This window comes from Hibiscus syriacus, unplaced genomic scaffold, assembly GCF_006381635.1.
Source record: "Hibiscus syriacus cultivar Baekdansim isolate YM2019G1 unplaced genomic scaffold, ASM638163v2 tig00111402_pilon, whole genome shotgun sequence".
NCBI classification, from domain to species: Eukaryota; Viridiplantae; Streptophyta; class Magnoliopsida; order Malvales; family Malvaceae; genus Hibiscus; species Hibiscus syriacus.
Window position 1 is genome coordinate 1,821,021 of NW_024063082.1, and position 14,780 is coordinate 1,835,800.

The 14,780-nt window shown below is 35.6% G+C and overlaps 4 protein-coding genes across 4 annotated transcripts; 2 read left to right on the forward strand and 2 right to left on the reverse strand.

Moving 5' to 3' along the window:
- Positions 1-2,291: 2,291 nt before the first annotated feature.
- On the forward strand, positions 2,292-5,220 carry LOC120161711 (RGS1-HXK1-interacting protein 1-like). The gene is made up of 9 exons (XM_039171922.1): positions 2,292-2,562; positions 2,679-2,745; positions 2,833-2,910; positions 3,672-3,724; positions 3,945-4,081; positions 4,165-4,229; positions 4,777-4,835; positions 4,955-5,044; positions 5,083-5,220. Exons 1-8 carry the CDS (start codon positions 2,392-2,394, stop codon positions 5,042-5,044), a joined length of 720 nt encoding a protein of 239 aa, XP_039027853.1. The 5' UTR covers positions 2,292-2,391; the 3' UTR covers positions 5,083-5,220.
- A 908-nt stretch (positions 5,221-6,128) lies between these two features.
- On the reverse strand, positions 6,129-8,029 carry LOC120161844 (L-ascorbate oxidase homolog). Its single transcript, XM_039172052.1, has 2 exons — positions 7,715-8,029; positions 6,129-7,615 (listed from the first exon to the last, which is right to left on the reverse strand). Exons 1-2 carry the CDS (start codon positions 7,966-7,968, stop codon positions 6,214-6,216), a joined length of 1,656 nt encoding a protein of 551 aa, XP_039027983.1. The 5' UTR covers positions 7,969-8,029; the 3' UTR covers positions 6,129-6,213.
- Positions 8,030-11,112: 3,083 nt separating this feature from the next.
- On the forward strand, positions 11,113-13,053 carry LOC120161995 (tubulin alpha-5 chain-like). The gene is made up of 5 exons (XM_039172192.1): positions 11,113-11,225; positions 11,302-11,516; positions 11,608-11,807; positions 11,894-12,402; positions 12,493-13,053. The coding sequence occupies exons 1-5, from the start codon at positions 11,113-11,115 to the stop codon at positions 12,803-12,805; spliced, it is 1,350 nt and encodes a 449-aa protein (XP_039028123.1). The 3' UTR covers positions 12,806-13,053.
- Positions 13,054-13,324: 271 nt separating this feature from the next.
- LOC120162334 (ethylene-responsive transcription factor ERN1-like) lies at positions 13,325-14,243 on the reverse strand. The gene has a single exon (XM_039172500.1). It carries the CDS (start codon positions 14,241-14,243, stop codon positions 13,446-13,448), a length of 798 nt encoding a protein of 265 aa, XP_039028431.1. The 3' UTR covers positions 13,325-13,445.
- Between the last annotated feature and the right edge of the window lie 537 nt (positions 14,244-14,780).

The following is a 14,780-nucleotide window of genomic DNA, read 5'->3' on the forward strand; positions in this document are numbered from 1 at the left end:
CCCTTTTCCATCGACGAAGCTCCATCCGACCTCACCTCTCCCCGACGACCAAAACCTCTATGAAATCGTGATTGATTAACGGTCGATCGACGGCAAATCAACGTTTTATACCCCGTGAATCTTAGGATGAAAATTGCAATCCCCAACGATTTCGACGGTCAATCGACGACAACTACGACGACTTATAACTAGGATGATGACAAAGGCTAAGTCGTCGTCGGTGGTCGTGGCCGGAAAGGACGATGGCAGCAGTTTAGTGTTAGGATTTGGGGATTTTAGGGATTTTGAGGTTTTTTTGTAATTTAAAAGAAATTAGGGTTTTTTAATAAATATAATAATTTTTTAATAATTTTTTTAAAAAATTAAAAATTACGAGATTGTGACATGTGTCACTTAATGGAGAAACCCTATAGTCCGTCACAGCTTGACTCATTCTAAGTAATGGAATGAAACGTTAGCCACCAAACTGGAACGAAATAAACATTATGCACTAAACTTGAAAAAAGGACATATATTGGGCACCTTTTATATATTTAAGCCTATTAATTTTGATAATAATCTTTTAAATGTATATTATTTTTTATATTAATTTAATATTTTTCAGTTATAATAATATCTCCTAACTACCATTGAATGTCAAAAAAAAAAAAGTTTGTAGGTTTGTTTGAAAATTTAAATGGTGATAAAAATTATTTTGAAAAGATAAATAATAGATTTTGAAATTGGTTTTATTAGATCATTGGAGGAGACCATACTATTAGTATGTTGAACCTTTAGATAAATTTGTGTCAACTTCGTGGAAACCCAATATAATTAGAAGAAAGATGAGTAAAATATGAATATTCTGATATTGATTTTATCGCGAATGATGATCAGTAACGAGCGATAATTAACTTCCAATGACGATCGAAAAAGTTTAGTGCTTATTGATCATTTTTAAAACCTAACGAAAAAAAGTCAACACATTCTTATAATTCAATACCTAAAGTAATATCTTTTGGATATTAATAGTCACACCAAAGCGACGTTTTTTGTCCGTATCATTATAATGATGAAAAGATCTATCAACGTTATTATATCGTTATAATTTAATTGTCCACTGGTGTAGCTGAAGTCAAAATCAAAATTTAGTGTTATAATTGAAACAATTGAAAGTTTAATAGTATAAACAATACACCATATAAAAATTAAGGATATCTGAAGTATCTTACCATATTTTTTGGATAAACTATGTATTCAGTTTTTCAACTATTCCTATAGTTTTGTTTTGATCACCTAATTATTTTTTTTACAAAATTATACTTAAACTTAGTTTTTTGTTATGTTTTAATTATCGTTGTTAAAAAATAAACAAAATTGTTACCATAACATTTTATATTTTTTATGATTATGTAATATTATCTTATAATGACACATCGAAGTTATGAAAATAAAAAAAGATTTATTTTATATATATTTTTTTGAAAAGGTTTTATTTATTTTAAGTGAAAATAGGATAAATTTTGAGAAAGAAAGTTTATTTTCATAAAACGTTAATTTATAAAGTAATAAATATATATTTATAAATTAGTTAAAATTCTAAATGTAATTTAATTAAAATACAATATTTATAAAATAATAGTTTTTATAATTTTATTTTAGTTATATTATCAAATATTAATTTGGGAAATCTATAAACCTTAATTCATTTTCATATATTTGAAACCACCGTCGTCCTCATTGCTATCACTACCACTGCTATTACTGTCGTCGTCGCCACCGATATTGTCTTTCGCTGTCGATTTAGTTTTTGTCGTTCGTCGGTGGGGAAAGATGATACCGGTAGCGGCGGAGGCAATAAAGACGACAAGAGCTTCAAAGCTATAAAAATAAATTATAGTTTATTAATTTCCCAAATTAATATGGGATCTAATTGTAATTAAAATAATATTATAAAAACTAATGTTTTATAAATATTGTATTTTAATTAAATTATATTTAGGTTTTTAACTAATTTATAATTATACATTTAGTAATTTATAATTTTATAAATTAATTTAATTGTGCTCATTATTAACGGTGCTCATTCGTGCTCGTCGAGCATGTCATCATCATCCCATAATATTATTAATTATTTTAACAATGGAGTGACTAAAACATAAGTAAATGAAAAGTTTAATTATTAACTTAAAAAAAATTAAAACTGAGTGACCAAATAAGAGTGAGAAGATATTTGAGTGAGGAATTAATGTATTTACCCTTATTATTTATTAATAAAATTGTTTAAAAATAACTAAATAAGCAACGAAGCATAGTTTAGGGGGGGAAAAGGAAGCGCAAAGCGGAAAGAACGAAAAAGCAGGAGTGATCGGCATCGTATCGGAGTTGGGATTTGGAGCATCGGAAAGAGAAATGAGCCGAGAAGAAGGCGGTGGAGACGCGGCTGCTAGTAACAATTCTGCAACAAAGCCATGGGTAGAGGAATTGCAGGTCATCGGAAGCCTTAAAGATTCGAAAGACTCAGCCATTCGCTCTGCTCGTTCCCTTCTCCATAACTCCGCTACCCATCTACGCTCTTTCCAGGTTTCTTATTTCTTTCTTATCATCTAACAATTACAATAGTAGTAATAGTTTAATATCATGTAATTCTTTAGTAATATTTTTTTTACAAAATGATTATGAATTTTTGGGTTTTGCAGGATTTTCTACCACAAGCATCTTCCCAGTATAAATCTTATGAGGATGCCTTTTTCAATAAACTTAAAGGTTTTTATTTTTAATTTTTCGTTTTAATTAATTTTTGAGTTTTTAATAACTGGATAGTTAGTAACATTTTTTTAATTACAAAAAAAGAGGGGGTGATGAGTGCAAAGGAACACCCAGGTGCAGCTGTTGGGATTACTATTACTGCTGCTCTCTTTCTTATGCGAGGTTTGTTCTTTCCTGATTGTCATTTCTCACTCGATAATTTCCTGCAACACTGGACTCTTCTCTGATTTGGAAATCAATGAAGAAAACAATGTTTGCAGCATTTTTTCTTTTGTATAAACAATTGAGGTTCCAAGTTCAAAAGATTTTGTTTCTGATTCTTATATATTTTCTTCATAATTGTCATTCTTTTTTCTCTATTGAAATGTGTTATTCGGATGCCGTGTATTAATTTATGGTTGTGATCAAACGGGTAAAACAAGTTAGTGCCATTAGAAGCTATGCTTGTGAGGTAACACAATCATTCTGTTGTTGTTAGTAGGTCTGCTCAGGATTCTTCTTTGGCAATTTTGAACGACGGGCTTCCACCATCTTGCTTTTCCCATAGTTGTTAAATAAGCTGGTCTCTTTTGTTCATATATTGTTCAGAAGTCATTTTCTTCTTGTGGACTTACATTTTGCGCCTTATAAATCAGAGAAAATTTATATGCATTTTTAAAGGTTCATTAAGTTTGGCGTTAGATTTAAGATTTTTCATGTCCTGTGATAATATGTACTTCTTGGCTTATGAGGCTAAGTTTCATCAATTTTTGCCAAGTTACATCCTCCTTGTGCCTCCGTTTTTCCCTTCTTTAGATCTCATGTGCAAGTTATGATTAAAGTATTCAATGTCTTTATATCTTTTCTTTTCACTTCTGTGCCTAACTTTCTGTTTACTTTGGTTTTTAACTTTAATGCAAACTGATACGGGGTATTGATTGCAGGCCCAAGAAGGTTTCTATTCCGTAATACATTGGGTCGATTTCAAAGTGAAGAGGTAGCTACCCTGTTAATATGATAGAAGTTTCCTTTACTTGGTAGAACCATAAGTAGAATGTTTACTTGCACGGTTGCTCCATATTTGCTGCACGACCTTCCATTTTGAATTTTTTCCTAAGCCAAAGCAAAATCCTCATGTTCTAGAGATTATGTGTCTTAATTTAAGGTTTGACTCTAAGCTCTCGTATACATTGCCTTTCTGCTAAACTTTCCTGCAGGCAAAATTTCTTAGTGCCGAGAAGAATATAAAAGAGTTAAGTCTATCTGTTGATTTGATGAAAAAGGAGAGCTCTAAGCTGCTTGAAAGGGCAGCTCTTGCAGAAAAGGATATGAAACGTGGCCATAAAGAGCTCATGTATGTAGTATGAACTTCTTTCATGTTCTGGTTCTAAATTATCATTAATTTTCTTGTTTAACTATTCCAAGTTGTATGTGTAGGAATGCTGGAGCTCAAACTCACCATCTTGCCAAATCAGTTTACAAGGTTGAGGCTGAAGCTGCAGGTATGGTCAAAACTCACCTTTCCTTGATGTATGTGTATATATAGATTGTCATCCCTTGATAAACAGTTGTTGCCATGTTGGGCCCTTTGGGAAGCCTCGACTGACTTTGATTTCCCATATCTCTAGTTTGTCATTTATTTACGTTTAATGACACTGGTGCTTTCAAAAGCCTCTCTTTTTCTCTCTTCTTAATACAATGAAGAAGGATTTTTTGTAATAGGAAGTTTAGAAACTGAAATTTTACATAAGTAATTCTAGCATGCAGCTACAATGTCAACTCTCCGATACCGTCATTTAGACCATATAGTTCGGTAAGTGATAGTAGCACTTAGATTGGACTGTGGTCAAGCATTTTACTTGCACTTGGTGTCAACATCAAGATGCACCTTGCGTTTCCAATTGCCACCCTTATCCACACATGTGGCATAAGGTCTTGCCATTTATAGGTCAAACATGAGTTAAAGAATGGGAATCAGTAGATTCTACTGATTGTTTCGAAATTTTATGGGATTATATTGTTTCTTTACATTTACTTTAATGTTGATAGATTTGATGGATGGATTGCGAGAAATCCCTGGCAGGGAGGCATTGAAACTACGAGCAGAGGTAAGTCATGCATTTTCTTTATTATCTTTGCAGTGCTTTTGTAGTTTAGAAACCTATCATTGACCAGAATTTTACTGATGGTGCGTCTTGATGTCGTTATGGATTAACTTTTATATTAGGTTGCTTCAATGGCATCGCTTTTGAGGCAGCAGAGGGTTTCACTTGACAAAAGGATAAGGAAGATATCCGAATTGGGGATACCTGTCTGATAACTATGGCAATGTCTCTTGTTATTATAATTGATGTTTTGGAAGGATCTTTGAACTGATGCTTGCATTTTCTAGATACCATGTTACTCGTAGAGCTTCAACTTAATTCGGCCAAAATAATATTACGAGTACAATTGAATTGTGAGACTAATTCATTTTCCCCCTTCTTTTTTGCCATGTATACTTTTAGACCACGTCAATTTGAATATACTTAAACGTTATTCTCTTAGATTTAAGTGTTTAAGAGAATTAGTGGTAAAAGGGAAGGTTATTCTCCTTAAAGGTTATAGGTTCAAGCAATTATGTCTACAGGATATGTGCATTGTGAATGGATATAGAAAATTTTTGAACAGATACTACCTTAGAATCATATCAGACTATTCAAAGAAAAAATTGTTATATATATGTATCAAATCGAAATGTGTAACGTAAATATTTCATCAAAAAAATTAACAAAAATGCAAGTCACCTGTCTTTTATTTCATCCTCTTTTTTTCTTCTTTCATCAAAATTATTAAGAAAAATCAGTAGAAGTATTAAAAGTTTAGAAATAACATAAAATTGAATGACTAAATTTTGGAAAGTACTTGATTTAGTCGCATTCATAATGTATGTGAAAGAAAATATTTTATATTTATAAAAAAATATTCATCAAATGATTATGGGGATTGAGTTTAATATATTAAAAGGTTATATCATATAAACAGATAAATGTACCGCTGTTAATATTAAAAGAAAAAATTTTAGTCTTTTCTTCACTGACTTGAAATTTGATTAAACACAAATATTATATAATCTTATGGGTGAAAAGAAATTACTCGAATTACCTTTTCTATGCTTGTATTAACAAGAAGTTTTAGAAAATGGCAATATCACATACTAAATTTTCAGTTACGTTAATTTTTAAATAAATTTATTAGAATTTAATTATTTAATGATCTCTTAGTTTGTATTAACTTTAACCATATAAGTTAAATTTTCTCTAACCGTTCGAAATATTTGATGATTCTTACTAAAAGATCGTAGTGCAAGTTAAATTAGATAGATTAAAAATTAGAAATAACGAGAGAAAAATAATAAAAGCTTAGTAGATATATAGGAAAGGGTTTATATAATCATGTAGAAACGAGAGGCTCATAGCAGCCAAATACATGGGAATTGTTGATCAGCTACGTATAAGATGGTGGCTTGGGCAAGCCCTTCACGATTCCACATAGTAGAGCGTTCTCGGGGATATTGTACTCATCCCTCAAGGATCTTTCTGGGGACAAAATACTGGCATAGAGCTGTTGTCCCAAGTATGTCCTCTCCCATCTCTCCGATCTGATATTCCACATGCCTGCATTGTCAAACGTTAAAAGGATGGCTGCCCATGACTTTGGGAACACCTGTATCGTGTGCCTGCTCACTGCGTCAAGAAGATTATAGTTCATCCTGTTCTGCGGACTCCATGTCCCTGGCTCAACCGCCACCGCAAAGAACGAATACCCATCGATGTGGTACGACTGGATGCTTTTCTCGTGGTTCTCAAAAATGATCTCCACGAAGTTACGGAATGTCATGTTCAGGACATTTGGTTGCACGCTGAGGTCTGTGGTGTTTTCTGGTTCATCCTTAATCACATCGTATTTGAAAACCTTGTCACCTACATTAAAGTATTCTGCCAACTTCAATGGGGTGGTTGGGTCGATATGCGAGACACCGTTAAAGCCGTAGCGGAGCTTGCCGTTGGCTCTGCTAACACTGTTAACCAGCCTGATAGTACGAGTGATGTTAATAGCACCGTAATGGTAGGATCCCTGAGGATTTGGCCTTGCAGCACTGGCAGTAAGATTCCATCGGAAGGTGCGAAACTGATTCAGTGACCAAGCCCAACCAACTGGTGCGGGAGGAAGCTCAGGTGAGGCTTCTCCCTTGCCGTTGGTGTAGCTAATGGTGGCAATGCCAGTCTGCACTTCCTTAAGAAATCGAGTGGATGCTACAATATAGTAGTCTTTAGGGTCTTGGTCGGCTGTAACGAGGACCGTAAAACACTGTCCGATATGCACATCCAAGGAATCATACACGTTTTGAATGGTGTGGGAACCCTCCATTTCCACAAGTTTCATCTTGTGGCCTTGGATCCTAAAGTTGAGGGAAGCCTTGAGTCCAACATTGCAGACCCTGTACATGTATGTCTTGCCAGGCTCCATAGTGAACAACGGTTCCTGTTTGACTCCAACTTTACCAGCTTTACCATTAATGAGGACACCATCAGGCCTGCCCAAAGGGCGACCACTGTCTAAGAAGCCCCTTAGTTCCTTGTGGCTCTTGGTATACCAGTCACCAATGAGAACGGTATAATCATCGGCGGGTTCATCATAAGGGACAGGAATGAGCGCACGACTGTGGATCCTAAGACCACCAAAAGCACCAGCTGCCCTATGCATTCCCATGGACGGATAGTAGATGTAGCTACCAATCTGGTCCTTCACCTGGTACTTGTACGTGAAGTTGGTTCCTGGGGGAATGGGACAGTTGGTTCCTGGCACTCCATCTTCCCATGAATTTTTCCTCTGTTGGATTCCACTCCTTCGATGTATTTAAAACGTTTGAAATTTAAAAAACAATCAATGATTGATATATAATCAGTTAGATATGGAGAATGCGCGTAATGTGAAAACAGCATACCATGTAAAGAGGAAGGGCTCATCAAGATGGTTATAGACATTGACGACAACATTATTATTGGTGGTGGAGTTAATATTAGGACCTGGGAATTCACCATTGATGAGAATAACTTTCTGAGCAACTCCCAACGGAGAGATGGTGCAGTAGGTGACGTTCCATGTGAAGTACAAGTAGGGGTCTTCACCGCTGACGCCATGCATTAATGCTTCCACTAAGAAGCACACAATAAGCTTAGGAATCACCCCGGAAGCCATCTCTCTTCAGTAATCGACTGCTCGGCTCTCTTTATAAATATTTATGTTATTATAATAAATGAACCAAACCCTTTCCTGTAATATTAAACCTACGTACCTACTTAGCAAACTGTGAGGAAGAAGATTCTTTGCTTCTTCCGCACTGCCTTACCTCTGCCTGTGTTTCTCACAATTTATAGCATAATTTGGGGATGCCCCATCTCCAAGATCCCTCCCGATCTCTATTTTTGGCCATCCAATCTCGCTGGTTTGTTATTCTAACTTAGAATACCGTCCTATTCAATTGCCTTACATTACTCTCAACATTTTTTCTTTCTTTTAGTTATTACAACTCAATTTATTTACCAATTTTTGTCCATTTAAAAACTAACAACCTTTTGTTTTTACTTATTTTTCTGTTTTTTTTTTCTAACAACCTTGGATGTCCATATCAGGCAGTGTTTTACGGTCCTTGTTACAGCCGATTAAGCCACCCCATTGAAGTTGGCATATACTTTAATGTGGCGGACAAGGTTTTCAAATACGACGTGATTAAGGATGAACCAGAAAGCACCACAAACCTCAGCATGCAACCAAATGTCCTAAACATGACATTCCGTAACTTTGTGGAGATCATTTTTGAGAACCACGAGCAAAGAATCCAGTCTTACCACATCGATGGATATTCGTCCTTTGCAGTGGCCGTTGAGCCAGGGACATAGAGCCCGGAGAAGAGGACGAACTATAATCTTCTTGATGCAGTGAGCAGGTACACCATATTGGTGTTCCCAAAGTCATGGGCACCCATCCTTTTAATGTTTGACAATGCAGGCATGTGGAATATCAGGTCTAAGAGATGGGGGAGGACATATTTGAGCCAACAGCTCTACGCCAGCATTCTTTCCCCTGAAAGATCACTGAGGGATGAGTACAACATCCCCGAGAACGCTCTACTACGTGGTATCGCCAAGGGCTTGCCCAAGCCTCCATCTTATACATAGCTGATCACCAACTCCCACGTATTTGGCTGCTATGAGCCTCTTTTTACTACAAGATTATATCAACCCTTTCCTATATATCTACTAAACTTTTATTATTTATCTCGTTACTTCTACTTTTTAATCTTTCTCGTTTATTTGCATTACAATTTTTCATTTACAATCATTAAATATTTTGACCTCATTTTTCTAACTTAAAAAAAAGTGAAAACTTGAATAGTTGGATTTAATACAAGCATATGAGAAATAACCAAATAATTGAATTTTAATAAATTTATTCAAAAAATAAAAATAATTTTTAAGCGTAGGCTTATTTAATCAAAATATATGAAATAAAATAAAAAAATAAGATAAAAGACATAGTAAAAATATTTCTTTTGGACAAGATAAAAGCGACTAGTTATATTAAAAATATATATCCAAATTACAATTAAAATTTACAACCACAATCATAAACTAAAATACATAATAAGAACATTTTCCTACAACCATTAACACAAAAAACTAATCAAATCACACAATGACCATACAATGAAAAATGTTATAAACTTAACCAATTAAACTCGAATTAGAAAGTAAATATGAACATATCTGACTTATTGGCCCGGACATGACCAAATGAAGGGGAAAAAAAAGGCACTTGTGAGGGACTTAAATCTATGTGATATAGGTTTTCTATAATCATATATTAGTTGCATATCGGTTTTTTAAGTATTTAAATATAATTTTTTTGAATAGTGTAGGATATTTATAAGATATTATATGTTTAATTTTTTTTAATTCATTGATATTGTACAAATCTTGCAAATGTAATTATTCAAATTAAAAATATCTAAATAAAATAATACTTTTTATTATTAAAACCGCTTAATAAGTTTAATATTTGATTATAATCTTTATCAATTCTCATTAAGTAAATAGAATTGAGAATTTCACATGAGCATTGATGTTTCCACCCGATATATTTTATATGTATGTATATGTTTTAATAAATAAACTTATTGCTTTCTATCTCATTTTTTCATTAAATTAAAACTTCATCGACCTTGTTACATACAAAATCTATGTAAGTTTATATAAAATTTGTGAATAATCAAATATAAGTTTAATTCAGTTAGGAATGCAACCTCTAAAAACTCTGGTCATCACAAATTTCACTTATAAATACAATCTCTTAGCTCTTCCATCACACAACTCTACCTAAAATCGACACTAAATAAAGGCAACTTTAGTTTTATCATAATGTTTACTCCATCCCCTTGAATAATTAATTCTTCAACTTCCCTACTCCTTTTTATTTGTTTTATGAATTAATTACATCATATGTCCTCAAAGTATGAGCCTCATTTTAAATTAGCCCTTAAACCTTTAAACATTCCAATTTTATCCCCAAACTATGACTATTGTTCTAAATTAGTCCTCAGACTTTTTAATGTTTCAATATCATCCACAAATTATGTCCTTCATTCTAAATCGATCCCCAAACTTTTTAAATATTCGAATTTCATCTCAAACTATATGTAAATACTAATCACATCCATTGTTAATAAAATCGGTAGGCCAAGTTATATTATTATATATTTGAAAAAAAATAAAATTTTAGGCTAAATTATGGTTGAAGCTAATCACATATTTGGATGAATTTATGATGAAATTAAAATCTATAAAAAGTTTAAGGACTAATTTAAAAGGAGGGTCGTAAGTTAGAAATGAAAATGAAATATTTAAAAGTTTAAGAATAATTTTAAAATAAAAATCTTAATTTAAAGATAAAATTAAAATATTCAAAAAGGTGTATTACGATTTAATATAAAAATTATAGTTTTTAAACTCTCTCTCTCTCTTTTTAATTTTTCAAGATTAGTTGTCTAAAATCTAAATAAGCCTCAATGGTCGTGGTCGTGAGTGGTGTAGCCAGCCAGCTACCGAAAGCATGGGCCCCCTTAAAGGCTGTCGGACTCCAAAATATCATCAACTCCAATTACTTAAAACGCCAAAAGCCCCCCCCCCCCCCAAAAAAAAGTAGAAAAACTCGTTATCTTCTTCTCTGACTTCAATCCAGCAGTGTACTTTGTCCCCGTTCGATTTCCCGCAAGAATTTTACTATCAGATCAGAAGATTCATCTCAGATCCTTTGCCTTTGTTCATCCAATCCATTAGGAGAAAGATGAGGGAGATTATAAGCATCCATATAGGCCAAGCCGGGATTCAGGTCGGGAATTCATGCTGGGAACTCTACTGTCTTGAACATGAAATCCAACCCGATGGGATGATGCCCAGGTTCTCTTTTTGTGATCAATATTGAAAGCCCATTTTTTTCTAACAAAAAGTTATGATTTTTCCCGTTTGATTGCAGTGACACCTCTGTTGGTGTGGCACACGATGGTTTCAACACTTTCTTCAGCGAAACCGGTTCAGGTAAGCATGTGCCTAGAGCTGTGTTTGTGGATCTGGAACCCACTGTGATCGATGAAGTTAGGACTGGGCCGTACCGCCAACTTTTCCACCCTGAGCAGCTTATTTCTGGCAAGGAAGATGCTGCTAATAACTTTGCCAGAGGCCACTATACAAGTACTAAACACCATCTCAATCCATTTTCCTAGCTTCTTTTGGCAATCTTTAACGTTTTGATTGGTTTAATCTGATGCTTTGTGTTTTGCAGTTGGGAAGGAAATTGTCGATCTCTGCCTTGACCGGGTTCGGAAGTTAGCTGATAATTGCACTGGCTTGCAAGGGTTTCTGGTGTTCAGTGCTGTTGGTGGTGGAACTGGTTCTGGTCTGGGGTCTTTGTTGTTAGAGCGCTTATCGGTAGATTATGGAAAGAAGTCAAAGCTTGGGTTTACCATCTATCCTTCACCTCAGGTAACTCATGGATGATGCTTTTGCCTCTGAATCTTTTTGGTAATTGCAAATTTTGTTTTGAGCATGGTTAATTGTATAATTTGCAGGTGTCGACGGCGGTTGTGGAGCCTTACAACAGTGTTCTGTCTACTCATTCCCTTCTGGAGCACACCGATGTGGCTGTGCTCTTGGATAATGAAGCAATTTACGACATATGCCGCAGGTCACTTGATATTGAGAGGCCGACTTACACCAACTTGAACCGTTTGATATCTCAGATCATATCATCCTTGACTACTTCTTTAAGGTTCGATGGAGCTATAAATGTGGACGTTACAGAGTTTCAAACCAATCTGGTTCCATACCCTCGTATCCATTTCATGCTCTCCTCGTATGCACCTGTTATCTCAGCCGCGAAAGCATACCACGAGCAATTATCGGTTCCTGAGATCACGAGTTCTGTGTTTGAGCCCTCGAGCATGATGGCAAAGTGTGATCCTAGGCATGGGAAGTACATGGCATGCTGCCTCATGTATCGTGGAGATGTTGTCCCCAAGGATGTTAATGCTGCTGTTGCTACTATCAAAACGAAGAGGACCGTGCAGTTCGTTGACTGGTAAGAGAATTTCGTATATCTATGTTTTGTTCTGTAGGAGGTTACGGAATGCTAAGGGGTTAACACAAGCATTTTTGTTTGGCTGTGCAGGTGCCCGACTGGCTTCAAATGTGGTATTAACTATCAGCCCCCAACTGTTGTACCCGGAGGTGATCTTGCTAAGGTGCAGCGAGCTGTTTGCATGATAAGCAACAACACAGCAGTGGCCGAGGTGTTTGCACGCATCGACCACAAGTTCGATCTCATGTATGCAAAGAGAGCTTTTGTGCATTGGTATGTTGGTGAGGGCATGGAAGAAGGTGAGTTCTCTGAAGCCCGTGAGGATCTGGCTGCTCTGGAAAAAGATTACGAAGAAGTTGGTGCTGAAGGTGTCGATGATGAAGAGGATGCCGAAGACTATTGATGTTCTCATGCAAAGATATTTACTTCGAAGATCGGTTCATTGTCCAAGGGTATTCTTACCCCCTTTCCGGTGCCCCTCCTTATGTGTTATCTTCCTGTGTGTTAAATGTTTATTTTCCTTGCAAATGTTGCCTTCAATGCTATCAATGAAGTAATATTTATAGTTGTGTAACTGTTAAATGCTATTTTGTTATAAATGTTCTCTTTTTTATGAAATATGTTTCACAAGCAATAAATTGCTTTATAATCTGTCATTCTGTCTTCTTGTTCTGTCTATGTTTCTTGAGCAATGAATTGCCTTATAATCTATCATTCTGTTTTCTCGTTTAGTACAGTCGTATATTTGAATCTAGCACTCATGCTCGGATATAAGTGAAAAAAGAGTCGGGTATTAAATATGTTCCGATGTCAACTGATTAGAGTTGGCAACAGTTATGAGGGTTCGCTATTCATTTTATGATTCATATACGGAGTTCGTGATTTCCTAAGAGTATAATGTGTGATATATTTAGTTGGTGTATAACTGAAACAGTAATAATTTTCATTTCAAAAAGTGAAAATTGTTGTTTCAAATTCTTTCTAAAGCAAACACTAGGAACAGACAACCTCAAGTTACTTTCTTTCATGGCAAAAACACAGAATCAGCTTTGGCAGAACAAGTGGCAAAGCGTAGGAAGATCCCAGATAACATCATTTGGATCAAATGCACTCTGAAGGTACTCATTTACCCCATTCATTGCATATAAATTTGCTGATATCTGTCTTTCTACCTTCAAGCGTTCAAATTCCTGAAGCTCCTGGTGAATTCCTTGTGGCAAAAGACCAGCATCTTGTGGCAACTCCATTCCTTGTCCTACTGGAATCTGATCAAACCCTGTTGCGATAGGCCAGACTTGACCGAATTGTGACGGGGCTGGTTCAAGTTCCCCGGGAAAATTGCTCAACTCTGGCCTGTACACGCCATCAAACATCTGGATCGAATTACACATAAAACCATCATCCTTGATGCGGGACACAGAGCTACCAGTGCTAGCGGCATTACCGATACTTCCATCACGGCTAACAACAGTACTTGCTTTAATCGTGATTTTGTTGGAGTTGGTGTTATTATTACAAGCCCCTTGCCTTAAACTCCTCTTATGATCAAGCAGATTCCTAATCTTCAATGAGAGACGAGAATCAGTCGGAACATGAGTCACGAAATTGGTCCGGGTATTCGAACCCCGGAGAAGGCAAGCGGCTTCATCATAAGCTCTAGCAGCTTCCTCGGCCGTGTCGAACGTCCCCAACCACATCCTTATCTTCTGCGTGGTGTCTTTGATCTCGGCAACCCATTTCCCAGAAGGCCTCTGCCTTACACCGACAAACTTGTTCCTCCTAGCTGCAAAGCTCTCCTTCAATTTGGCCTTAGGCTGGCTTTGAGCTTGGTGGTGTTCCATTGGAGAGAATGGACTCTGGGGGAGAGAAGGAGGTTTGGTTTTTTATATGAAGGGTGAGAGGGTTTTGAAGTGGTGGGAGGGTTGTCTCTCATTGTTGTCTGCATGTTGGGTATTATTATTTGTTCCATTGTTAGTGACTGAAATCTCAAGGTTGGGTTGACCAAATCATTTTAGATTTTGTCATGGGATGACACTTGGAGAACCTAGGCTCCCACTAAAACAGAATTTACCCTTTGGAAGGATCCAAAGAGGAAGAAACACCAAAATACAGTCGAATCTCAAGGACGCGTCCTTGCAAAAAAAAATTTTAACTTTTAAGTACCACGACGACAATACTATGATTATATTTTCCTGAAATGACGATGCTATGAGTAAATCTTATAGTATAACCATTACTTGCATAATCTAAGGCTAAACCTTCAATTTAGGTTTCATCTTTTCCATCATATATAGAAAATGGAATAATGAACCCTTTGCCCCCTTAACTTTATCATTTTAACTCTTATTTTTTTAAGTAAAAACTTAACACATATAACG